This window comes from Merops nubicus, unplaced genomic scaffold, assembly GCF_000691845.1.
Source record: "Merops nubicus isolate BGI_N331 unplaced genomic scaffold, ASM69184v1 scaffold10622, whole genome shotgun sequence".
Taxonomy (NCBI): Eukaryota; Metazoa; Chordata; class Aves; order Coraciiformes; family Meropidae; genus Merops; species Merops nubicus.
Window position 1 is genome coordinate 57,572 of NW_008591563.1, and position 26,622 is coordinate 84,193.

General features: G+C 38.8%; 1 protein-coding gene across 1 annotated transcript in view; it reads left to right on the forward strand.

Annotated features, from left to right (window-relative positions):
• Nucleotides 1-22,675, forward strand: part of ASPH (aspartate beta-hydroxylase) — a gene marked incomplete at its 3' end in the record, with an annotated part of 65,417 nt that extends 42,742 nt beyond the window's left edge. Inside the window, 8 exon segments of the mRNA XM_008950306.1 lie at nucleotides 2,323-2,364; nucleotides 7,266-7,354; nucleotides 9,390-9,476; nucleotides 10,923-11,073; nucleotides 12,131-12,267; nucleotides 17,089-17,187; nucleotides 18,323-18,412; nucleotides 22,538-22,675. Coding sequence (XP_008948554.1) covers nucleotides 2,323-2,364; nucleotides 7,266-7,354; nucleotides 9,390-9,476; nucleotides 10,923-11,073; nucleotides 12,131-12,267; nucleotides 17,089-17,187; nucleotides 18,323-18,412; nucleotides 22,538-22,675 — 833 coding nt within the window.
• Nucleotides 22,676-26,622: the final 3,947 nt, after the last annotated feature.

Below are 26,622 nucleotides of genomic sequence, written 5' to 3' on the forward strand. Positions count from 1 at the left end.
TTGTCTGTCATTTTGCCCTAGATTTGTTTTGCTGTAAGCATTAAAAATGGGCAAAGGATGAGAGTGGTTTGAAGAGCTAAGGAAGTTTTTTGTTTGAGCAACAGTTGGTTTAAGTTGATGACAAAATAGTCTCAAGATTTACTGTCATGTATAGTTATATATATATATATTACTATATATGATATATACAGATATATATACTGTCATATATATCTTTGTCAGAAATAGCATAATTAAAAGCCTTCACAGCATCAAAGTCAGGTGGGGATCGGGGGGGAGGTGGGGACAGCAATATGTGCTGAGTATGATGCTGAAGTGTATTCTGAGGTCAGCGTGGGGAGTGCCAAGAGAAACAAGATCTTCAGAGCTAACAAGGTCAAGGGGGGATGAATTTCAAAAGCAGCTACCTAGAAGGAGAAGCTGGAGTCTTTAAAGGTCCTTGGAGAGGCTTTGGTGAAATCAGTGGTGGCTGATTTAGCACAGTACAGCCTGGAAGAAGTTTAAGAGAGAATCTGGAGAATTGATGCTGGTACATCAGTGAGTGTTGAGAACTGCAGGTGATAGATTGCAGGAGTTTGTCAGTGATACACAAGTGTGAAGCTGGACAAGAAATTTGAGACAGGAACAGGCTTTAGAGTGGTGAGCTCACACCTTTTCTTCCTGTGATGGAACAGAAGTTGCAGAAAGAATATGAATGACCAAGATGGGTGGAAGAGGATGGCTGAGGGACCAAAAGGGAATGAGGCAAGAGGTCAGGTGAGAGTGTGCTGCTGCTAAGGGAAGAGACACAGGGAACACGGGTGGCTCAGCAGTGTGTTGTGTCATGGTTTACTGTCCTGCAGTGAGTTATGTGCTTGGGGCTGGCAAAAATAATAGAAATATGAGTATATAAACCACTCTGCATCTCATCTGGAACTGTGCTGTAGCTCTTTGAAAAATTTGCTATTTCTGTTGATGTACAGAGAGGTGTGATTGGTTGATTTAGTGTGTGGTATGCACAAAAAAATAAACCCCCAAAAGCCTGTATTTCAGCAAGTTCTGAACAACCCTTTCATTAATATCCTGTTCTAGTAATAATATTCCTTCCCCAAGTTACCCCATAGTATGTAACTGAATCTGGAGATTTTTGTCATTATTTCCATTTAACTGACAATCTGGACGTTTATGATGTCATTGAGGAGGTGAATGACATTCAGCATGGCCATGTTTATTTAATTTATCATATTATAATCCAGTTAATACAAAACTCAGTCTTAAAGTCTGCAAGTTCAGTTGTACCTGTTGTCAGCTTGTATTAAAGGGTGAAATTACAGTGTGAAATAGTTTGATTGCATGTGTTGGCATAACCCAGTTTCTCCATGGAAAAGAATAGTTTTTCAGCATTTTTATATGGTGTATTTATTCACAATATAATGCTTTTGAGTTTAAAAACCTTTGAAAATTGAACGTTCTGACAAGGTGTCTCTGACTTAGAAATTAACAAAAATGTGGTTTTTCTTCTATAGATAAAATTTCCTCAAAATTAAAGAATATATGTTAGAATAATAACTAAAAAGCCAACTGACCTCTCTTTTTGGTATATTCTCTCAAGTTTATTGGGAGGAAATATTGGAAGCTCATTAGGATGGAGCAGAATAACATTAGAATTGTTAGGCAAGTTGCTTTAAATGTTGTAGAGAAAGGCAGAATAAAAAAAAATTTGGAGAGGAGAAAAAGCAGAGAGGCCAAAGCTGTATTTGTATGTGCCACCTTCACAACAGACACGTGATTTTGGTACAGCATGTTCTTTGTCTTTTGCTACAGAAGACCTGGTGCTTAGTTAACATTTACCTTTGCATTCAGATGTTTCTGAAACACCTGAATTAAATTATTTTAAAAGTTGAAGGAAGACAAGAGCTTCCAAATTGCTTCTGAAAATGAAACCTAAATTCCCAATTAATTTTAATGGTTTTCATATTTTAATCAAATAGAGATATTAAGCTACTGTTCCCAAAAATTTTTAATTAATGAAGGTTTATTTTTTCATGCAAATAGCTTGTATTGTGTGTATCACCAAAATCTGCCAAATATCCAAAGGAGAAAGTTTATGGACTATTTTCTGACAGAAGCAATAATGTAATATTTGAAGCATCTACAGAGAAAGACCTTTAATGTAACTATATAGTTCAGTAATCCATGGTTACTTTAAAATATAAACATTTAACAAAAAATCATGTTGTCCCAATCATATTTTGAGTAGAAGATGTAGGTTTTTTGTATCTCTTTCTTCATCATAAACTGACATAAGTTTATTTCAATTAAATTATATTTTTAATATTCTAGGGAAAAGCAAAGAAGAAACTGAACCAGGCCAAACAGAGAAAGGTAAGTCTGAAAGTAACGTTCTGTTAGATTCTGAAAGGCCCTAAGAAGGTCTCCCTGGAGCCTCCTCCTCTGCAGGCTGCCCCAGCCCAGCTCTCCCCTGCTGGGCTCCCAGCAGAGGGGTTCCCCCCTCGGGTCATTGCTGGGGCTCCTCTGGCCCCGCTCCAGCAGGTCCCTGTCTCTGCTGTGCTGAGGACTCCAGAGCTGCCCCAGCACTGCAGGGGGGTCTCCACAGAGCGGGGCAGAGGGGCAGGATCCCCTCCCTGCCCTGCTGCCCACAAAGTATGTAGAATTCCACTGATTCCACTGGCTGAGTTCCACCCTTGCAAGCTCAGCTTGCATACACACTGCATATTGATTTACTTGTATATTTGTATCCTGCATCAGACAGGAGTTGTGGGCAGAAAGACCAATGCTGTATTTCACAAAAGCGTAGTCCTCCAAGTCCAAAGCTACTGCACAACACCATGCTGAACTAAATGTATAGGACATGATAATACATGTATTCTGTACAGAAAATCAACAAAGAAATTCATTTCTGATCTTGTCAAAGGTCTGCTTGATTCTAGCCTTTGAATGAAGCCAGAGGACTTTGGGATAAAAGGACAAAGTGAATGATGGAAATACATAGCAAAAATATAATTGCCTTTCTGCAATTGTTTCTTATGATCAGCATCTACCCAAACAACAGTCATTTCAGACAGAAAACCCTGTAGAATACTTTTTACTGCAAGGGAAATTGTTCTGGAATAACTGCAGCTAAAGATTTATTATAGTCATTAGTTTCCACAGCTTTATTAGTCCCTAAAATGCCTCAGTTTTTATTGTCTGATTGCTGCCCCTGATAAGTTGATTACAGAGGTTTTACCTGTTCTACCAATACATTTTAGAAACATCTTTTAATTATTGTAGTGCTGCTGGCTTTAAATTGTCTAGATGCAGTTACTTGCTTTTATACCTTGTAAGTTATCATTTATAGAAGCCCATAAAGCAAGTAGATCACTGACACTATCTCACCTAACGAGCTTTCCGAACAACAGGACAATGACAGGAGAGTTTCATCATCATCAAATTCTCATTCAAGCACCCACCGAGAGGCAGCACAATTTCAACAGCTAATCTGGGTAATGATATGGGCCTCATATGTGGAGGGAGGACAATTATTTGAGCAAATTTTGAATTCCAGGTAAAAGTAGTTGGTCTGCTAATCTACATGGTTGGTTTTCAGCCATAATTGAAACTTTGAAACTCAGACTGGGAAGGCTGGAATGTTTGAGAGGGGATGAGGGGAATTAGTAAAACAGAAGGTCACGAAATTCATTGGAAAACTAGAATAGATCATGATCGTTAGTGTCTACTTATTGTCTTTTAAGGCTCCCATCCATAAGTTGCCAAGAGTGTTATTACTGAATTTGTATCACAGCAGGGATAGAAGGGTGTGTAGAAAACAAAGCTCCCCTGGAAATGGCTTCCTTAGGTTTTGACAGGTTTAAGATTGAGAACTGGCACGAGGAGCCTCCCTCCTGCTATGAGACTGTCACATCAGGAGGTTTCCATTTCAGATGAGGTTTAGAGATGGCATCTCCTACTTGTCTACTTTTGCCAATGTGGGAAAGAAACAAGGAGACATCATTATATATTTATAACCTCTACAGTTATATAGTTACAGCTTTTATTTAAAAATTAACTAAAAGTTGCCTGCTGTTAGCAAGCACAACATGCAGTCAGGGCAGCAGGATTGTTCTGGTGTAGTTTTCAATTCAAAAACTAGGGACCATGTGTCCTCAAGGTGGCTGTGAAGGCCGTGGTTTATCTTGAATCCCTGTGTCTTATGAAGTGAATAACCAAACACCAGAGTCCTAGCTCCTTTGTTTCACATGCCAGTGGTAGCAGATGCACGACAGAGGAAGCCTCGAGGTTTGCTCCTTTAAGATTATAATGACAGTAGAGAGAACTCAATTCCAGCATCTTATTTGAAAGTCCATCTGCAACTAAAGGTGTGATCGTCCCTTGTACTCGGCACTGGTGAAGCTGCATCCTGAATCCTGGCTCTTCTCCCAAGGAACAAACGATAGCACAAAGGGAAGTGACCTCAAGGTTCTTCAAGGGGAGGTTTAGGTTGGACATGGGGAACAATTTCTTTTCTAAAAGGGTTGTCCAGGCCTGTCCCAGGCTGTCCAGGGCAGGGGTGGAGTCCCCATCCCTGGAGGGGTTTCAAAGCCGTGTAGATGTGGTGCTGAGGGACATGGGTTAGAGGTGACCTGGCAGTGCTGGGGCAATGGTCAGACTCGACCTTAAAGGTCCCTTCCAACCAAAGCAATTCTATGATTCTGTGACCTTTTTGCCCTGCATTACAAAAAAGTATTTTCTTCCCATTTTCAATACAATTATAGATCAGCTCTAGCCCAGCAGGACATCAATATGAAAAGCTGGAAAGGAGCTGTTAACATAAATATTACTCAGCTGCTAGGCACCAATATAGCACAGTAAACATTATATAATGAGCAATCGTTTTCATCTCCCATTCTAGTCATATGTTAAAGGATTCACCAGGGAGCTTTCAGTGTAGCCATCAAGCATTCCTCTCTGAAGCAGATAGCCTGCTATCTCCCTGCAGGGGTATTTTAATAAATTATCCATTGCCTCCTTCTAGTGTAATAATCTTTTAGCAGATGGGACCCAATATATTAAATTCAATGATACAAAGAATTTAACTTCTGTGTTTTCAGAGGGGAAAAAAAACATGTAATTTTTCTTCAGTGACTTACAGATTTTTACCATGTACCTGAAGTAATGCACAATCACACAACTGCTAGGGTGATTTGTTGTCCAGATCTGGTAGAGCATTAAAATGGTAATAATTCTTTTATATATCATACTGTGGTTCTTCCAATACATCACTGAAGTCGGGTGTGATGGAAGGATGTTATATCTTTGTGCCACAGACTTGTGAGATTTTAATTCAGTTTTTCTTCTGAGCCGATTCTGCTTTATCTTCTTGTAAACTCAGAGGTGTTGTGGAGGTGACATCCCACAGGCAGTAAGACTCTCTGGGTAGGTGGGAAAGCTTCCTTCCTTTGCCATGCATACTGAGTTTAAGGCCTTGTGTCTTTCCGTGAATACTGGAAGTCAGCTGACAAATAAGTGTTCTGTCTTACTGAATACACAGGATTTGTGTAACTGGCCAGTCTTAAATAGAGAACTGATGTTGTAGTTGTGGATTGCATCTTCTGGAGTACAACTTCCTACTTTGAGAGCAGGAGCAAACCCAGTGTTTGGTGGTGACCAAGGGTTATCAAGCCCTGGAACAGGCTGGCCAGGGAAGTCGCTGAATCACCATCCCTGGATGTGTTTAAAAGTCATATAGATATGGTGCTTAGGGATGTGGTTTAGCAGTGGAGTTGGTAGAATTAAGTTAATAGTTGGAACTGATGATCTTAAAGGTCTTTTTCAACCTAAACAATTCTATGATATCCAGCTGGAAGCTCCCTAGCTCACGTATACAGAGGTACTGACATGCCTCAGTTTTCCTGCTAGCAATAGATGACAGTTTCACATAGCAGCTATGAGCTCAACCACCCTAAAAAGACCTTGGGGACACCTGCTTTTATCAGTTCCTTGGACTGATGCTTCTGAGTTCATCCACCCCAAATGCTGAACAAGCCAGGCCTTGAAAATAGCAATGGTTTCTTGGAAAACTGAGTTGGTATATTTTTAGAAAAGAAAAAAAACCTCAATCACAAAACCTAACAACCCTTTTGCCTCTTTAGTCATTTCAGTTCCATGAGAACTCCATTTCTGAAGTGCATTACTGTATGCTTGAGTATAAATGCTTGACTTAAAGTCATAGGGTACAATGACAAGTGCTTAGGGCAGCAAAACCAATGTAGTAATGTATGGTACTTGTTGGTATTTCCTGAAAAAGGAGGAAACTCTTCTATATCAGACAGATTTTTCCTTCTTAACTTCTTGGTAGCTAAAGCCTTGGACAATCTGTCACTTCTATTTTAAGAAGGATCAACCTTTTACAGCATTCCCTGTTTAAACTAATAATTTTACTTATTTTCATGCTATTAATAACTTACTGTCCATAGAGGGAGGAAATAAACAGTAATGCATTATTCAAGCAAAATTATGTGCTACTAATTACAGGGATACATAATGAGTAGTTACTTGCATCAGCCAGTATATTTTTCCTTGTGTCAGAAAAGGTGTGTTTTTTTCCCTAATGAAGTGCAAAAGCAAAGTTCAGCTGTAGCACATGTGGAGAGGAGCAGTTATCTGCTGTCATACCCTTCAGCAGCATATTTGCATTTTTTTAACAACTAGTATACTTAATGCAATGAGACATTGTTTAAGAGTGAGCCGCTATGGAGTAAATTGCTCTCTAAATCAACACAATTTGCTTCAATTTGCCTCAAATGTGATTTGCTTTACACAATTTCCTTCAAGACTGGTTTGCTTCTCACTGCTGCTCCTCTGCTACTGTGTGGTAGCTTAGAAACCAAGCTGTGGAAACTGAGTCCTGAGTCCCTTGAGGAACTATAATTACTGTCAGCTCTTGTAACTGCTTTAGACAAAGTAAGCATACATAGGCACAACTGTAGAAGCTACTAATATGTCCTGGTAATTATATTTTCTATAATACCATATAAATGTAGAAAAATGGCAGTTCTCTTTGTTCTTCCATGTCAGTTGAACCATTTGAAAAAAATATCCTTGACTAGCTGAGCTGAAAAATGCTTTATCAAAAAGTTGACTGCAAAGTCATTCAATTTGACTGACTGAAGATTGTTCTTCCATACAGGAGTTTGGGATTGCAGTAAGTCAGAAATCAAGCACTCGACAAGTGCTGTGAAATATATAAGAAGTAATGAACTGTGTGGTTTTTAAATCTCTTCTAGCTAAAAAGAAGAAAAAACCAAAGCTCTTAAATAAGTTTGATAAGACCATTAAAGCTGAACTAGATGCTGCAGAAAAACTACGTAAAAAAGTAAGTTTTGAATGTTTCACTGAGTAAAATAAAAATGAGCTTGGAAAAAGGGAGAATTACTGATATTACCTAGATAGGGAGAGTTTAGATTCCTTCCTGTGAAATTAGCTTTTAAAATTAACTATTCAGTGCATGTTTGTCTTTAAAATTTCATTTCTGCTGGATAGTTTGTCTTAAAATTTTTTAAAGTCATAAGTGTGTGTCTGTTCACGTGTGTTTGCTCACCTTTAACTTTGAAAAGATTTAACTGTTGAATTCCTGCCATCAAAAAACTGCTTAAATTAATCCCATAAAACAGGGTTGCATGGTTCTGTCTTATCACTGTGTTCTCCATTTGAGTACTGAAGTCAACTACTGTCAGAGAACATCAATAATTTGTGTGTTCTTACAGATCTTCTGGTAAGTGTCCATATGCTTTGTGAGCATTAGGTGCAGATCTTTGTAGCAGGTATTTCTGTTGGGATTCTCCGTGTGTCCTGTGGGTGTCTCTGCTCCCATATAGCTGCTAAGAGCACAGAGCAGGTGTTCCTGCTTCCCACCAGTGACATCAAGACCTTAACATCAGTCAATTTTGGTAGTTCTGAGCTTAATAACTTGACTGTGAAAAATAAACAAACCCAACAACAAACAACATCTCTTTAGTCATCTTCTCTTATAACTTTCAATTTCATCAAGTGTGTCAAAAAACAAGACCTTTGCAGAGATGTTCCTTTTCCAAATGCAAAAGAAAATAGTGAAGCAAGACTATGTGACTATTAAAAATGAGAGACTTTAAGTCTTGTCTGTAAGTCTTGTAAAATCTCTGCTATGCCTCACACGGAGAACGTCTGCAGGTCTTTGTTGTACCCTGGGTTTTAGCTGGCTGAGTGAGCAGATATGCCATTTTCAGCACAGTACAACAAAACCCCTTTTAGTCACTGCAGTTGTAGGATCATTCTTGATTTTTAGAAGACTGACTGTGCAGGTTTAGCTTCACGTTGCCATCCGCACAGCCTCAGAGTTCTTGTAGGACTGTGATGGGGCTGAAGGGCTGCTACAGAGAGAGCACTGACCTCAGCCTGCCACTCTTCACTGGGAGCCTAGTTTATCTTTTGGAACACAAGATAAAAACCCCAATTTAGTAACAAATCAAACATATGTAATATTTGAAGATAGATAGTTGTTTATAATAGTCCACTCATATTTATAAAGCTGTAAGAGTTGGAAGTGACAGTAAGATCTGATGCCAAATTTTGCCAAGCAGCACTTCACTCATATTTAACAGTGCAGCTGGTTCTTCTCAGCTTCCATCCTCACTTCTTTAATCAGCATCAGTCACAGAATGGTTTGGATTGGAAGGGACCTTTAAAAGTCATCTCCTCCAACCTCTGTGCAGTCAGCAGGGACATCTCCAACTAGAGCAGGTTGCTCAGAGCCCCGGCCAACCTGACCTGGAATGGTTCCAAGGAAGAGGATCATGAGGATACCATAGTCACGTGAACTTTTTATGTAACAGTCAAGAGACACAGAGTGTGTGTGAGCTGTCCTGAGGGACAATGTTATACAAAATATTTGAAGGAAACAGCCATACACTGTGGATGGGTCTTAAAGCATTTGCCCTAGAAGATCCATAGTATCAATAGTGTTCATCATGTGAGGTATGCAGAGAAGAAATTTCCACATATCTCTAGAACTTTCTTTCTATTCTCTTTTCCATTCAATCTGGATTTTGTTGTTAGCAATAGAATCTTCACAGCTTTACAGAGACAGGTCATTGTCATCTCAGCAGTTTTTCCAGTCAACAGAGGGAACACGAGTAAAATAAACCCCAAACTATTCATTTTAATCATGGAAAGTAGATAATATTGTTTCATAAATAACGGCAATTAATTTCTCTTAAGCAAGCAGGCAATGGCCACAAAAATATGAATGAAAGTTGTTGATTCAATCTGCTTTTTTTTTTTTTTTTAATTGGGGAAACTAATGTGTTATTCAGTCATGCATTCTTCATTGTTTTTATTACATAGAATTGCTGATAAATATCTCTACTTTCAAGGGAAAAGTTGAAGAAGCTCTAAGGGCATTTGAAGCACTAGTGAATCGATATCCACAGAGTCCTCGAGCAAGATATGGGAAAGCACAGGTACTAAAAAAAAAAAAAAAAAAACCAATAAATGTTAACAGAAGATAAAATAAAACTTAATAGAGTTCTAAACTCATGTCAGACTGTTTATAATTTTATGGATGTTTCCTAGGGAAATAAAGAATTATGTGATCTGTCTTATTGTATCTGTTTCAGTCCTCTATCCCTCCCTAATCACTTTGGGAGCTTTCAGCTAAAAATTACTTTTGGGAGTTTCCCAAACTTTAGTCTAATGGGAAGTGTTGTAAATGACACACAGATAAGATGTAGCTCTCATGAAGGCCGTCAGATGAATGGTAAGAGAGGAATCCAAGCTGTCCCAGTGCAGGAACAGCAGGCAGAACCTGGCTGCTACCTACAGTTTGCTGCAGTGGGTCAATCCACATGTCACTCAGCTCTGGGCTAAATGCTGCTTTTTCACTGGGTGAAAAAGGAAAGGGGATTTGGAGTTCTTAAAAGAGCAAGTGTTAAAGGATAAAGAACATGAATTCTTAAGCAAGGAGGCTTAATTAGCTTTTCTTGTGGAGCGAGTCCTGTTTCAGGTGTTTGCCTCCAAAAAAACCCCACTAAATAAGCTCGATGTTCAGAATACTTTTGAGCCATGTTGGGGTGTCTCAGGAGAGAACAATCCTTGTATGTATTTGCATAAATAGTAGGGTAGTCCCACTGCACGAGGTGTAATAAAAGACTGCTTGAACTCATGTTAATCAAGACGAACAAAGTGAAGCCCTCACTGTAGAAGGGACTTGTGCTATTCTACAATTAATGAGGCCCTTGAACCAGTTTTTACTTGGTGAACAATAGTCATGCTATAAACTGATTTCTGAAGTTATCTCTGAGAATCAGATGATAACTGTTTGAGTATCTTGTTGGGCATTTCCCATCCTCAAAGTAGCTTAAGGAAGAAAAGCTAAGGATGGACAAATTTTAAACAGTTTTAGGGTAAATATTCTATGAACATATGCAAGAGGAAAGCCAATTCCTAATTAGTTTTCTAAGACAGTGTAAATAAATTTGTGTCAGAAGATATGGAAGAAATGCTTCTTGGTGTTGTTTTGAGCTGTGTATTGCTGCCAGTGTGAGGCTTAGTATACAAATAATCCATAGGCAGCAATTTACACTTCTTCTGTATTATTAAAATAAATAGTTTCATTTATTTTCACAGGCAAAAATTCTTCTACAAATATTAACTAAAAATCTGCATTAATGAATGTTTTAGGTGCAAACTTCCTCATGCAAGAATTAACTAATTCTGATCTGCCTTACCATAAAGCACAACCAAACAAGTTTTCCATTGTTATGTCAAAAAATATATAGATTAAAGACAATTCTAAAACTATTCCCGTAGTCTGACAATTGCATAGTTTGCCTTTTAAGAAAAGAAAGTTATTTTTAAGGCTAATAGATTATTATGTGTTCTAATGATGGCTTTGTTATTCTTTCTAGTCTGAAGATGACTTAGCTGAGAAAATGAGAAGTAATGAGATGCTACAAAAAGCTATCAACACCTATGATGAGGTCGTTAGTCTGCCAAATGTCCCTTCAGATCTCATAAAGCTGAGCTTGAAACGGGAAGCAGACAGGCAGCAGTTTCTTGGTAAGATCTGAGGGTGGTTTAAAAATTATAGAAGTTGCATGAGCAAGACTTATAAAAGATCCCCAAGGATGTAAAAGTGCCAGTTCCACTGAATTTTTGGTAGGACTTCTGTTCCTAATCTCATAAATGCTTCTGAAAAGTATTTTAAAATTCTTTTTTTTTTTTTTTTCCCTAGGGAGGCTAGTCGACATAGTTGCTTGTCTGGTAATAGTGCCTGTAGACAAGAGTGGACTAGGTGTGAGAATTTCTCATGGGAGGTGGTCACAATTTTGTATTGACCGAGAAAGAAGAAAAGTTCTTCTTTTTCTACTGAAGCTGAAAGAAATGAGGAAATTAGTGTCATATGCAGAGTAAACATATCCAGAATAAACTTTCTGCAAAGACAGAGAAGAATGGAATCGAGCTTGGGGATAACATCTGAAAGTTTGATCTCAGTTCTGTGATGTCCAAGAGCTGCTGTTTAGAATATCAGGCACAGTCAATTTTGAAGGAGAAGAGTTCTGTTCCCATGGGTTGGATTTTAATATCAACTTGATTTGTTCCTCAGCAAGACCTCATCTAGGAAATCAAGGAACATACTTGATTTTAAGCATATCAGACAGGGTTATTTTTGCAGCAGAAAAAGAGTATGACCATTGCTTAAGACTAGAAATACATTTAATTACTTCAGACTAAGTTTATTTTGATATGTTTACCAAGTTTTGTTGAGGTCTTTGACATCTGTGTGTGAAAAAGCAACCAAAGCTTAAATAATGTTGTCACTGCTACACTGTAACGGGTTCTCCACTAGAGGCTACCACAACACTGCATGATGTGCACTCACAGTGATGTCCTGAAATATTTATTTCGTGTATGGCTGCACCCTCAGTGACAACCCAGCAGCTGAATCTGCTCCTGTCTGCACAGGTTTCTTCAAGTTCTGCTTGATCAATCATGAGATCGTCAGTGAAAGTAGAACACTTGACTCTGATTTATGTTTTCTTAGATGTTGTATAAGTCTCTTTACTACAGTTACTTCTGTCTGTAGTTGTAATTAAGTCTTGTTCAATCAAATTAGGTCGCATGAGGGGTTCCCTGGTTACCCTGCAGAAATTAGTTCAGCTGTTTCCCAGTGATACTTCATTCAAGAATGACCTTGGTGTTGGCTACCTGTTGATAGGAGATAACAGCAATGCCAAGAAAGTGTATGAAGAGGTGAGTTTCCATCCCAGCCGAGGAAAAAGATTATTTGCACTCATGTTTTCATTCTAAAGATTGCTCGCTTTTAATTTTTTGTTAAACACTGTATTTAGCATGATTTTTTTTTTTTTCCATATGCTTAATAATATTTGAGTTCTTATACCTTCTGGTAGCCCGATTTGGAATGTATTCACAACACATATAGATGGAATGCACAGTATAAAAAATTTTCTCTGCAAGACATGGAAAGCAGAAATAAGCCTACTTTTTTACAGGACCACTGTAACTATGGGATGAAGTAGTTCAGTATTCACTATTTAACCTTTGGGTTGTCATTATTTCTGTAGGCAGCCTAAATTCTGTGTTTCTTCCATGATATTTGTAGTGTGACAATTTGTTGGATTTATGTTCCTTCATTTTCAGGAAGGGCCACTCTGCTCTTGTGGTCTAGAAACCCTGTTAACTTCTGTTAACTTCCACCTCTGACAGGTGGAGCTTGATGGCACTGGTAGAGCACAAGCTGTCAGCACCTGATCAGAGATCACAGAATGTTGCCAGAATAATGTTTGCTTGGCTGATTTGTAGGCTTCTTTGTAAAATGTTCCTGTTTGATAATTTTTGGCCTGTTGCCAAAATTTCTTAGTGGATTGGAACCATCAGCTTTGAAAGATAGAGTATATCAACCAAACCTGCTTCTCAAATTGCAAGGAACTTGAAAAAACAAAACCATACTCTTTTTGGAAAAGATATTCCTCTGCAATTTTCCAGTATTTTGCTGCACACAATACAGTAGTTAGAATTTCTCAGTATCAGTAATCACAGGACTTTCTATAAGTGGAAGAAGGTAATGAGTTTACCATATAATTACTTTGATGTTGAAGTGATATACTTCAGAAGAAATGAATACTGCTCTGATTAAGAACAGATATGCAAAATAAGAACTGCTCTGCTTTTAATATATTATTTTTCATGCTTCCATAGGCTTTATCTAGTGTAACTGCTCTGTTTTGCTGTTCACTAACCAATGAAATAGAGTAGATCATAGTGATGTTCTGTCCTTGTAAAAGAACAGAAAATATATATCTTTTAAAAGGAGTTTGGTTTATTATTTTTAAAAGATCACATGGGTTTTGTCCATATTGTAGCTATTCCTCAGGGTGAATTCCAACACAGTAATGTAAATTTTTTTTCTGTCCTATAATTCAGGAAAGATTTACATGAAAAATTTTAAGAAAGAAAACATAGCCAAAGAAACAGGCATAAGCTCATGGGTACCTGCTTTTATGCTTGGTTATACTGGAGGTTTCTTACATGCTCTTGGGCAGATTGTGTAGGGACCATATGGTCTGCTCTGGAGTGCTTTGATCAGCTGTTGCAATGCATGTTTAGAAAGTGATTGGCATATGGTTTGGAGCTCCTACCATAGGAGCTCACATTCTGTGTGTAGTCAGTAAAGAGAGGGACAAACTGTGAAAAGTTGTTCTGGGGCCCTCCAGAAGACATCATCTTCTTCCCATGCTTTTTGAAAAACCTGGGAAATTTTTGTAGTGTGAATAAATTCTTCTCATTAGCATAGGACAAATCAGTCATTTGACAGAAAAATGTAAGAGCACAGACAGGAGCATGAACTCAGTGCTACACAATAGATGCCTCCAATGTTTATGAATCCAAGGTGCTAGTTGCCACTCTTCATACGTCTTGAGTAGATTTTACTGCAGGAGGCATGAACATCTAGGAAGAGAGAGCAGAGTTCAGGTTACATCTTCAAGAGAGCACAGCCCTTGCTTGACTAAAGGCTCAGCTTTTTGCTGGTTCCCCCCATTCTTCTCTTCGCGGTTGTCTAACTTCTTGTGCATGTGGTACTTATTTCTGCTCCTCAGGCAAGTTCCCAAGTAGCTGAACACTCTTCTGTGCAGGAGAATCTAGGCCCTGAATTTCCTATGTCCTGGGAATCTGCTAGATTCTTGGGGCAAAGGTACCTGTGTCCTCCTTTGCTTCCTGGTGCAACATTTTGATCTTATTTTGGAGTTATCAGTCTGTGTTAGGTATGGGCTGATCACACACAATTGGCTGGACTCTTCAGACACGGTCTTCTACACGGGGGTTACAGCATAGACCATTTTGGACCAGACTAACTCTAGGTTGCCTCACCTCCAAGGAACTGAATAGGTACCCAAGGAATCCTAGAGAGAGAAAACTTTGTTTTAGATTTAATAGCTAGTTTACTTATTTTCCATTCAGTTCTTGCTTTCCATTCCAAGTTTGTTGTCTTAACCACTGTTGAAGTGTTACAGTCACATTTATATTTCAGAAGTCTTAAATGTATGTTCTTTCTTTTAGCTACAGAAGCAATGTGTCTAAACACTGAACAAGAGAGTTTTGTACTTTCAACTATAGGGTGGTTTTGTTTAACTGACACAAAATACACTTTTCTAGTATGTATTTTCCAGGATTTATGGTGAACCACAGATGGAAAATGGGATCCAGCTGGAAAGGATTTCACTTTTGCCTCTAATATTAAAGCATTTTCTTTTGAACATTACACTTAGGGACATGGAAACATAATGTTGAAAGTAGTGCTAGTAGAATTCAGAGCTATTTTTGTTTTCAAAGAAAACATGATGTTAAAAGTAGTCCTGGTAGAATTTAGAGCTATTTTTGTGTTCAAAGATCTGCAGATTATGATGAAATGCAGTGGAAGGGAACTCTCTAAGACCAGTTACTCTGCTAATAGCACTTTTTCTGCCTGCCTTGCTGAGGCAAGTCTGCACAGCTCAGTGCAGCATTGCACAGACACGCATGAGCCAGTTCTGATTGAGCTATCTCAGGTACCAAAAGCAGAATCTCCACATTAACACAGTACTCTGCCCTGGCTAATTAGCCATTGATAGCCCCAGAGGTTAATTTCTATATTCATGATTAATATTTAATGGGCTATGAGCAGTTTAGTAAAACTTATTTCTAAACATAATTAATATTGCATGCAGCAACAGCAACAGAGTAATACAATTTACATTAAATACTTCCAGTGTAATTTCTGCTGATTGTATCTCTTTGGTTCTCTTTAAGGGCTCTGAATGTAGATCATGCCTTAATGCAACTCGGCGTAGTTGAAATGAACCATGTTACAGAAAAGCCTCTTCTGTCTTAATTAATCAGAGAGCTTTATCCTATAGTTAAAGGAACTGTAATGGAATTATATGGCTAATAACTATTTCTGTCAGTCATTTATTCCACCCTGCAGGTACAGATTCTTGGACCAAAATAATTATACACAGAATACTGTAGTCAAAAGGCACAAGGTGCATGAGGTGGTAGCGTGTTCTTATACTAGGGGACAAGCTCATCTTTGACTTGCTCAGTTCACTTTTTACTAATATATGTCGTATCCTCTATCCCTGAATGTGTTCAAGACCAGGTTGGATGGGGCTGTGAACAACTTGGTCTAGTGGAAGTTGTCCCTGCCCATGGCAGTGAGGTTGGAACTAGAGAATCTTTAAAAAAACTTTCTGATCCAAACCATACTAGGATATTATGAACTTCAGATAAATTCTCAAATTCACTATTCCTTCAAAGTAGCTCTTTTCCACAAAAAAGAAGTGAAATGCTGCTATTTTTAACTCATAACATTTTATACCCACACTTTGCTGATTCTGGTTTTGCTTGGGTGTAGTTTTTATGTAATAAAGTTTGTGAAAGCAAAGAAATGGGCTCAGAGAACTTGTTCTGGCTTTGCTTCTGATTCTTTTAATTGAGAAATTAAGTTAGATAGTGACTGGAAAAGGCAGAGAGAAATGGCTACAATATATGCAGACATTTTATCCACAGCTATAATTTTAATAACTTTGAAAAATGGATGTAGGCAAGAGAAATTTCTTGTCTATCCATTGCTTTGTGCTTGTTCTATCCATTGCTTTGTGCTTGTGCTAGACAATCATCAGGTATCTACCTCTGTAGTTCACTGCCTGAATGCTCTTGTGATGATCCTCACAGACTAAGGATCTGTCCTGATAAGACCATCCACCCTTGTTTTAAGGAGAGAAGAGGATGAACAACAGATTGACTTGACCAAGGGATTGATATTGTGTAGAGCTACAAATGATATTGAATATATATTTCATGGAAACATGGAGCTGAAAAGTAGATCAAGACATTCATTCCCTTTGGCAATGGCAGACAAAATGCACTTAATTTATCAGAGTTATGTTGGGGGTCTGTGTTTCAGAGCTTCAACCAGCCAGCTTCACACCTCCTTTCCCTGAAACACTCCCACACACACTGGTCCTTGCCTACAGCTGTCCCTGCTCTCACAAATCTTTCTCTTTGCACAGTCTTTGTGAAATATCCATCTCCAGATATTTGCCTGTGGATTTTCCTCTCTGACAAAATTAAGTCAGGTTATCACTCAGACATAAACCAGTATGAACTTCTGTAACTTTAAACTATTTAATGTGTATTTCTACACTATGCTTCCCATGACTGTGCTGTAGACGTGTTCAAAAGCAGCTGCTTTCCTTCAGATCAGTCAAACCTGGGATATCTGTAACTGAAATGTTAATGAACGGTGTTAATCTTGTCATGTAGCATGCTGTAATTCATGAGAGGGTGGAGAAAGATGGATGCCAAAGAAATAATGCAATTCAGAGATTCTAGTTGGAATCATTGTTATTTGTGATACTTCAGAGTTTGGCTTGTAGTAGATTTTTCTGGAGAAAGAGAGAAGAAAGTACAGCTAAGCCAAGAGTGTCATTGCATCACTGCCAAGTGATATGTGCACAGGTTTGTTAATTTGCATGGATCCAAACATGAGTATTTAATTTATTTGCTCTCAAACAGGTTCTGAGCCTGGCTCCGGACGATGGCTTTGCCAAAGTACATTATGGCTTCATCCTGAAGGCAGAAAACAAGATAGCAGAAAGCATACCCTACCTGAAGGTATTGTTCTTTTCTCACCTACAGTAAATATTTTGCCTGTAATAAAACCCCCAAAATTGCAATATATAAAACATGTCAGGCTAGAAGCATACCAATCACAAATCAGAGTTTCAGCTGCGTCTTGGGGTTATATTGCTGTATCTCTGCCTATGAATTGGAACAAGCTTGTACATTGAGACTCAGCAATTCTTAAACATCAGGGATTTCTTTTATTAGTGGTTAACACTAAGCATGCATCTGTGAGGATCTAATTTGGTTGAGTTTGGAAAACTTAAGGTTCTTGAAAAATCCAGAGAGGGTTTGTGTATACTTCTGATTGTTTGGGAAGAAATACCACAAAATAAAACCCTAATGCATCTTTCTAAAATGCTTCTGTATACATATATACGCTCACTACAAAAAGGACATTGAGGGGCTGGAGTGTGGCTAGAGAAGGGCAACAAAGCTGGGGAAGGGTCTAGAGCACAAGTCTTGTAAGGAGCAGCTGAGGGACCTGTGATTCTTTAGCCTGGAGGAAGGGAGGCTCAAGGGAAACCTTCTGGCTCTCAACAACTCCCGAACAGGAGGTTGGAGTCAGGTCAGTCTCTTCTCCTAAGGAATAAGCAATAGGACAAGAGGAAATGGCCTCAAGTTGCACCAAGGGAGGTTTACGTTGGACATTAGGAAAAATTACTTTCCTGAAACGCTTGTCATGGCCTGGCTCAGGCCCCATCCCTGAAGGGGTTTCAAACTGTGGAGATGTGGTGCTGAGGGACCTGGATTAGTGGTGACCTGGCAGTGCTGGGTGAACATTTAGACTCGGTCTGAAAGGTGGCTTCCAATCTAAACCATTTTGTGATACAGGGTCGGGGCAACTGCCCGTATCCCAATACACCTCTGTCTTGGAGAGACTGAGGGGAGAGGCCATGGCATTCAGAAAACTGTTAACATCTCTCAAAGGCTTTTCACTGAAGTGTTATGTTCATTCAACCAAAGTTCCAGGTTACCACAGTGGTTGTTTTATACCCAGTTTCATAGCCTGTCTCTTGCAGAGAGTTGGCAGCCAATTCACAGCAATCAGGTGAAGTCTTTCAGAAGTCCTGTTGAAGTTTCTCTTACACTTTTGCCTTTTTGTTTTTTTGTTTTTTTTTTTAAGGAGGGACTAGAGTCTGGGCACCCTGGCACAGATGATGGACGCTTTTATTTTCATCTGGGTGATGCCTTGCAGAGAATGGGAGACAAAGAGGTACACATTTAACATGTTCTTCATTTAAAGTCTGAACCTGAGGCAGACTGCAGGATCAAGAAAAACCTTTAAGCTGGGTCTCAGTGTTGAAAACATGCCCATTGCAGTGGCAGCTTGGCATGTGTATGTAGAGGTCAATATGAGCAACAGAAAAAAACCCTGCCATCGGCGTGACAATACAATTGTGACACAATTGTTTGTATTGTGACAACACAAACTCTTAGCATCCTTTGCTTTAGAACTAACCAAAACTTTTGAAGCCCGAATGGGGCAGTTTGAACCAAGGGATGGAACATCTTTCAGAAATGAAATGAAAGTGTTCTTAGAGTCTGTTTTCTGTTCCTAACACTGAAAAAAAAAATTTAACCATAGTTAAAAAGACACAATTACACATATATCATTGTGTAGAAGTCCTCTCGTAGGTCTGCTGTAACATTGTTTTGCAAACCCCCCTTCTTTCCCAAGGTGACCTTGAGCACCAATGAGTATGTGGTAAAAGAAGACCATGAGAGGACTGAATGTGTTATGGTATTTGTTCTAATTAAAGTAGCAAACAGATTAGAAAAGCAAAGATTTGTTCAACAAATCTGTTGCATGCCCAACAACAGCAAACGTATGTGACAGAAAACCAGAAGAGTTTCCAGTTGGCTAATTTAAAACCAAAATCAATGTAAAAGCCAAATTTAAATGTGTGAATTATCACTGTTGCCATGGTAGAGGAGCAAAGGGCTTTTGTTCAAGTGTCTTACTAGTAATGAACTTTACTATGGGCATGAACTGAAAAATAAAGTACTAAAATACCAAACCAAAAAACTCTGCTGAGATTCCTGGATATGCAACATAAAAAAAAGAAAAAAAATAATAAAAAAGTATAATGGAACTAATTTTTAATCAGTCCTCTAGTAACAGGTCTGAAATATTGATGCCTAAACCACTGAAGAATGCTGACATCTTGAGTATCTTGGCTTGGTTGGTAGCAGTTCTTCTATGTAAACTACAGAGGTGGACTATAATGAAGCCTATGTTAGTGATCTTTCATAAGCCTAGTTCATCAGGTTAATTTTCTTTTTCTGTAAATCACGGAACCTTTATTACAATATTCTATACATACAATGAAACAATATATAATAAATAACATCTGTAATTTTAAGTTAGAATGTCTCCTATGAAAGTACAATAAAATATTCTTCCAATGAAGTTTTTTTCAGTTTAAAATTTCATTTATCAGTGAGAATGTTGGCCTCATTCTGTACATAGACACACATGTGCATGCACACACAGCTTCTCCTTGCACACGCTGTCTGTCCTATGAACAGAAAACCAAAAGAAAATCCCTTTATACTTCCATGGATTATTCTGTGTTGAATGACTGAGCCTAGAGCATCCCCTTACAATGTTTGACTAAAGATACCACACAGATGTAATTAATGTCTATCATCCCCATCCCCATGATAATTGTGTTAATGTTTATGGAGTTAATGGTCAAATCTGCTGTAGAAGAAGTTTAAATCAATGATGTATTAACATCTTGGCATAGAGGAGACTTGAAAATTTATTGAGAAGTCCACAATTAAGCTAAATTTTTCTCACTGACCTTGCTAGACTTGCTGAACTTCCAAGATTTAATCAAGGAAACAGATCAATATTTAAGGAACATGTGAAATTGCTATCACTGGAGGTTTGTTGAAGGTAGATATTCATCTATTAGAGAGCTAAATTAGGAATTATGAATGTGGCCTTGGTAAGTGATAGGGAAACAGCGTTGAGTATGCCCTTTCCAACTGTACTTTGATAAACTGACTTTAAAAAAAAAAAAAAGATAAATTAGGACTGTAGAAGGTATTATAGAACGAGACTGTATCAGCTGAGTGCATCTGAGACCATTAATTTTCAGAACAGAAAAGCTTTACTGTTGTAGCTGTCCTGAATAGTACAGTGGTCATTATTTAGTCTTTCCACTGCCAAGATCTGCATGTGAAAAGAATGGTTTCTCTTGGAAACTCAGGGCTGGAAGAGACGAGTGAGGCAAGCTAACCCTACTCCATGCTGTCAAAGGCAACCTCGTAGCACAGTTTTTTATAATAGATAAGGATTAACATTCTCATACATTGTGGTTGTAGCTGATGGATCTTAAAGAGCAGCAGCATTCATACTCATCAATCAGTGGCTGAAACAAATGATTTGTTTCAATTGCATGATATCAATGAAATGTTCTTTTGATATCACATGGCTATCACAACTTAACATCCTGGGGAACATAGTTATCCATCATAATGATTCCATTTCAGAGACTTAACCAAGATAACATCAAAATTTAAAGATACACTGTGTAGTTACCCAAAGGTAATAGATGATTTTTTTGACCCATGCACAGCTTTGCAAAGCTGCTCTAGGGAAAAAAGTTGAAAGCTTATCTATGGTCTGCTGTTATTCTGTTCATCCCCACTGCTTTTCTGTACTTCAGATAAATGCTGTAAAGTAATGGTCTCTTGCAGTCTTTCCTCCATACTTCAAGAGAGTTATGAAGGTCAGAGTAGCATATTTTTTAACAGCTTGAATAAAATTTACAGACTCTTAAAAAATATGATATAGAGACTTAAGTAAAAATTTGACACCAAACCAACCCAAAGTCATTTCTTACCTTGTGTCTGAAATAGAAAATCTCAGAGATGACACCTGGAATTTTTTTAGAAATAATCTATGACATGAAGAATTTCCAGTAGCTCTTTGTATGTCTTTATAAGTCACAGACTGTTCTCATGACTGACTCATATCACAAAAAGCTTTGCTTGATTTCATGCTAAATGTGGATAGATTAATGAACAACTGTCACATGCTCCTGAGTTAAAAATGGAGAAATGACCCTCTTTGAAAAACAAATGACAATTAAATAGTCTAAACTATTAAACTACTATACCAGGATGCTACTAGGGACAGTATTTGTCTTGTCCATATTTTTTGTACTGCTGCTAGAAAGAAAAGTGAAGGGGTTTGGGTTTTTTGAGGACACCTTGGTAGGGAGGTGGGTACAGCCAGGGAAGGTTACCAGTGATAAGGTGTAGGGAGACAGTTTTACTTGGAAGCACCAGGGAGGCTCTTTTATGTAGAGTGAGATAAGTATTAGGTTGGGTGAAGAACATGGTTCAAGTTTGGATGGGTGACACTTAGGTGGAGGTGAACTGGATAGTTTGCAGGCTTGGGAAGGAATGAATTTCAAGCTTTCTACCTAGAGAGGGACTCAGTGCATGACGAAGAAGATTTTCGATGGTTTCTGTTCAAGCAGAGGAGTGCTGCCTTCTTCAGTCCTGCTCCAGACTTCTTATCTTCCTATCTCCCTGCTTAGCTTCCTATCATATCCTTTGTGAGTGTGCATTCTCTAGCATATTGCAGCTGTCGCAGCACTGCTGGACAGGAGGGAGACACCTGGATGGAACCTTCTTTGTATATGGTTCATCACAGTGCTACTCAGGCCAAATCTTTTCTTTCCAAGGATCCCATTTTCTTTCTTTGCAGGACCTTGTTCTGCTGCTATACAGGGGTAATGCAAGTTGTGGGAAGGGAGAGCAAGGCAAGCAAAAGTCTAGTATTAACCTCAGTAGGTTTCTACCATATGATCAGTTCTGGTGCGGCAACAAATCCTTGAAGAAACTCGAGTGCATGTATGTGTTAGATAATTAAGTAACAGTTTTGATCCACAAAGCCAGCAGCGTTTTCATCATCACAGCATCTCCACTGGCAGCAGAAGTCAGTCATGTTTAATTCATAACTAGAGAACTGAAACAGAGAAAACAAGAGTGACCAAGCTGACAAAAAATTGGATCTCCCAGGTTAAAGGATAGCAGCTACATTACTGACCTATCTTTGGTGGGAGTTGTTGTGAGAAGATTATTGTGCTAATGCTGGATTGAACAGCCTTGGCTGACTGATCTATTTTGGGATCGTTAGTTGGGATTTTGGGGGTTTGTTGTTTGTTTTTTCTTTGAAGTGGTTGTTCCTGCATTACATTAGAAGAATAACCCCAGCATCCAAAGGGACAGTCTGTTATCTTACCATAAAAGCGTGTTACTTTTTTCCTGTGGGAGTTTACTGATCTAAATTTGGTTGTTAAAAACTGCAATCTTTTAGGCATACAAGTGGTATGAGCTTGGCTACCAAAGAGGTCACTTTGCATCAGTTTGGCAGCGCTCTCTCTACAATGTCAAGGGACTGAAAGCTCAGCCTTGGTGGACAGCAAGGGAGACTGGTTATACGGAACTGGTGAAGGTAATACTTAGATTTCTTTTTTTTAATACTTTGGAGCTTTTTTTGTTTTAATAATAGCTATAATATAAGGTATTAAGCAGAGCAAGTACTAACCTATAAATTCTGAATCGCTGCCTGTGAGTTCTAGACACCAGTCTCAGACTAAGAACAACACTTAACTGAGATGCTATAAAATGAGCTCAGGCATTTTCAAAATTGAGAATGGGCAGGATGGCTGAAATGATTAATAAACACAAAGTAGACAACCATAATGTCTGAAGTGCAAATTGACAACAAACTTTAAGAGTGCTTGGGACATCCACTGTGAATTTTTTAGTCAGGAAAGGCTGTGTCCATCATCCCTTGTGTAATATTTGGTGACTTTTAACTGCATGAGAAAAACAAGTGTAGATACCCAGTGATGGATTTAACAAAAGGTAAGAGTGTAGCATTAAAGTTCTTTAAAGTTCTGTCTTACTACTTTTAAAGTTCACTCCAAGTGACCAAGTTGGTGCAAGGAATGTATTTTGAAAGGTGTAAAATATTGCCTTGTTTTTGGAGGTCATCAGCGTTGCCCAGCAGAGACATGGTAACTGATTGTGAATACGCTTCTACTCTGCTTCAGTAACAAAGTGAAATAGATGAAAGTCTTCACCGTGATTTCGTTTGATTTTATAGCCCAATGGATTAAAATGGACGTGTGGTCAGTAGTTATGCCTCACAGAGGAGTAATAACCTCTTACTCCCAGCCTGTTTCATTTATGGCCATGCATTGAAAGGGTTTGGCAGCACAGAGTAAAGATTCCTGCAATGTAATAGTTACACATAAAAATAAACCAGTGTTAAGAAATCCCTATTTAAATATAGCAATGTCTTTGCCAATAAAATCTACACTTTTGCTGGATGTCAAACAACTGTAAACTTCCATTATTGTTAGGAAATACATTTTAAAAGCCATATGGAAGCTTATGGGAATCAGCTGCTAGGAAACAAATATATATGCTCCCAATGCTGGTTGTGACCTGATTCTTCACTTGAACTCAGGATGTTACACCACATATAACAATTTGTTGCTCTAAACTGAGGCATGAATCCCTACATATCATGGAGCACAACCATATTTAACTTCTTCTCTAGATAGAAGTTCTTCGATCAAGAGCCATAAGTCCAAATCATAAATCATAGGATGGTTCTGGTTGGAAGAGACCTTTAACGTCATCAAATCCAACGGTTAACCCAGAACAGGGTCATGACAGGACTAGGAGGAATGGGGCAAAGCTGGAAGTGGGTAGATTCAGACTGGATGGAAGAAGGAAGTTCTTCACCATGAGAGTGGTGAGACCCTGGAATGGGTTGCCCAGGGAGGTGGTTGAGGCCCCATCCCTGGGGGTCTTTAAGGCCAGGCTGGATGAGGCTCTGAGCAGCCTGATCTAGTGGGAGGTGTCCCTGCTCATGGCAGAGGGGTTGGAACTGGGTGATCCTTGTGGTCCCTTCCAACCCTGACAGATTCTGATTCTGTTTTTGCAGAGGACTTAGCAGTGTTGGCTTGGTGGTTAGGCTTGATGATCTTGTAGGTCTCTTCCAACCTAAAGGATTCTATGATTCTAAGTTCCAGGTCACCACTGAACCATGTCCCTCAGCACCACTTCTCCATGGCTTTAAAACCCCTCCAGGGGTGGGGGCTCAACCAATGCCCCACCCAATGGTCCTCCACAGGCCTGGGCCTGGCCAAACCTTTCAGGGAAGACATTTTTCCCCCATGTCCAACCTAAACCTTCCCTGGCACAAGTTGAGGCCATTTCCTCTTGTCCTATCGCTTGTTCCTTGGGAGAAAACCCAACCCACACCTGGCTCCAGTCTCCTTTCAGGAAGTCACCAAGAGCCAGAAGGTCTCCTCTGAGCCTCCTTTGCTCCATGCTCAACAACCCCAGGTCCCTCAGCCGCTCCTCACCACACTTGTGCTCTAGATCCTAGTCCTAATTCTGGACTTAGTCATTATGTTTTAATTCTGTTTTCCATTCTTACTGTTCAAGGTATGCCAAGAGTCTGAAAAATCAGGGGGATCAAGGCTGAGCTGTGTTTGAACTCTCCTTTTCTACCTAGGAGTTACTTGGTTCTCATAGTACAGCACTATCGGAGTGTTCTATAGACAAGGTCTGGGTTTTCAGGAGTACAGGGGTGCTACTGATTTCAGTGCGAGATATGTCCAAAACCATTGAGGTGTCAGTTCAAAATCAACCATATATATTCAAATGACTTTGTATCCAACATGTTGGGGAATGAACCTTAAGAGACCAGGACAAACACCTACCTTTGCATGTAAACTTTCAGCCTGGGGCACCTGTGAAGGATTCAAGGTGACAAGGCAACTGCTGCTTTCAACTCCTTGGACCACCAGTGCTCTTCATGCATCATCTTGTCTGCATGGATGAATGATCCCTCTTTTTTCAGACAAGGCAGTAGGAAGAGAAGCACTTGCAATATCTTTTAGAGTTTTTCAGTTTTGTTGGTCCATATGACTTTAAGTTGAGGCTAGTATAAAATTGAAGTTATTATTTTCTTTCTTTCCTCCAGTCAGCGTGAAATCAGGTCCTCAAGCTGGTACTTCCATTTCTAGATATGGTAGCACTGAGTCAGTACCAGCACTGTTTCTCTACTCATCTCTGATATAGGTGGCATTTGTCAGTGTCTTTTGTACTCTGCATTTTGGACAAGTCAGTTTTCCTAAGAAAATCTAAAAAACCCATTTCTACTTAACGTTAACAGTTAAATGAATGTTGTGGAAACCCATCAGTGGGAGAGAATGAGGTGGATGCACCTGGAAAAATAAGTGCTCTTCCCTTTTGCTGGTGGATAAGAGAGAAAACAATTTGCTAGGAAGAAGAGATTACTGTAATAACAAAAGTGCAATCCGAATTTTCACAGATCCTTGCCTACCTAAAAATACTGCAGTGGGAGGAAGTTGTATTATAGACAGCATGTTCTAGCCATGACTTGCTTTGCTGAGCCTTTTCTGATATACCACCTGTTTTGTGCCATCAGCTTGTCTTTTAATTGAAAAAAAACTCAAGTGGAAAATGCAACTGTTTAATTTCAATGGGGAAGCCTAATAACCATTTAGAGTTTTAAGGCTAAAAAGGGGCAGTTATGTCACCCAGTGTGATCTGCCTTCTCTCAGCTTTTGTGTTTTACTCAGCTTTACACATAGTATCAAGAGGAAGTGTAGGAACACACCTTAGCCTATTTTCAGTGGGAAATTGATTGAAAATGGCTTGCAGAAGTGCTTTGTTCAAGAGCACAAAGGAAAAATGAAAAATATTCACCCCAAATAAGGTTTAGTGAGCAAAGCAAGCGGCTGGGAAATGGAAGTTACTTTTATCCAGATCCATTGTTGCACTGTGGGGTTTTAATTTTTATTGCTGTAACATTAAATTGACTTATTATTGGTTGAATAAAAGGGTTTTCTGTTCTAGCTGATTTTCACAAATACAATGTCCTAAGGCAGTAGAGAACAGAATTTTTAATTCTACTCTTTTGTGGGTTTGGTATCTATGAGGACAAGGCAGCTGACACATTTTTAATGGTTCTGTCCATAAATTATCACCTGGTATTTCAAGTCGTTTATGAACTTTTTCAGTAGCATCAGCTTGTGCAAGTGAATCTCTGCAAACCCCTTTGAAGATTTAAGTCATAACTTTCAGCTTAAGTGGTGTGTTTACATTTGTCCTCTTTGAACTGTAATGTTCTACCAGCACTTGGAGTTCCAGGTGATGTGAGTGGTTTTCTAGGTGCAGGAGTCCTTCCAGGAAACATGTGCTGTCTCTAGAATAAATACTCTTCCTAGCTTGAAATACATATTTATCTGCTAAAGAGCCCTTAGGCTAATCAAAAAGCAAGTCAAGGTGAATATGAGAAACTTGATAGTGATTCTGAACACTTTTTTTCGGTGCTTTTACATTAAAAATAAG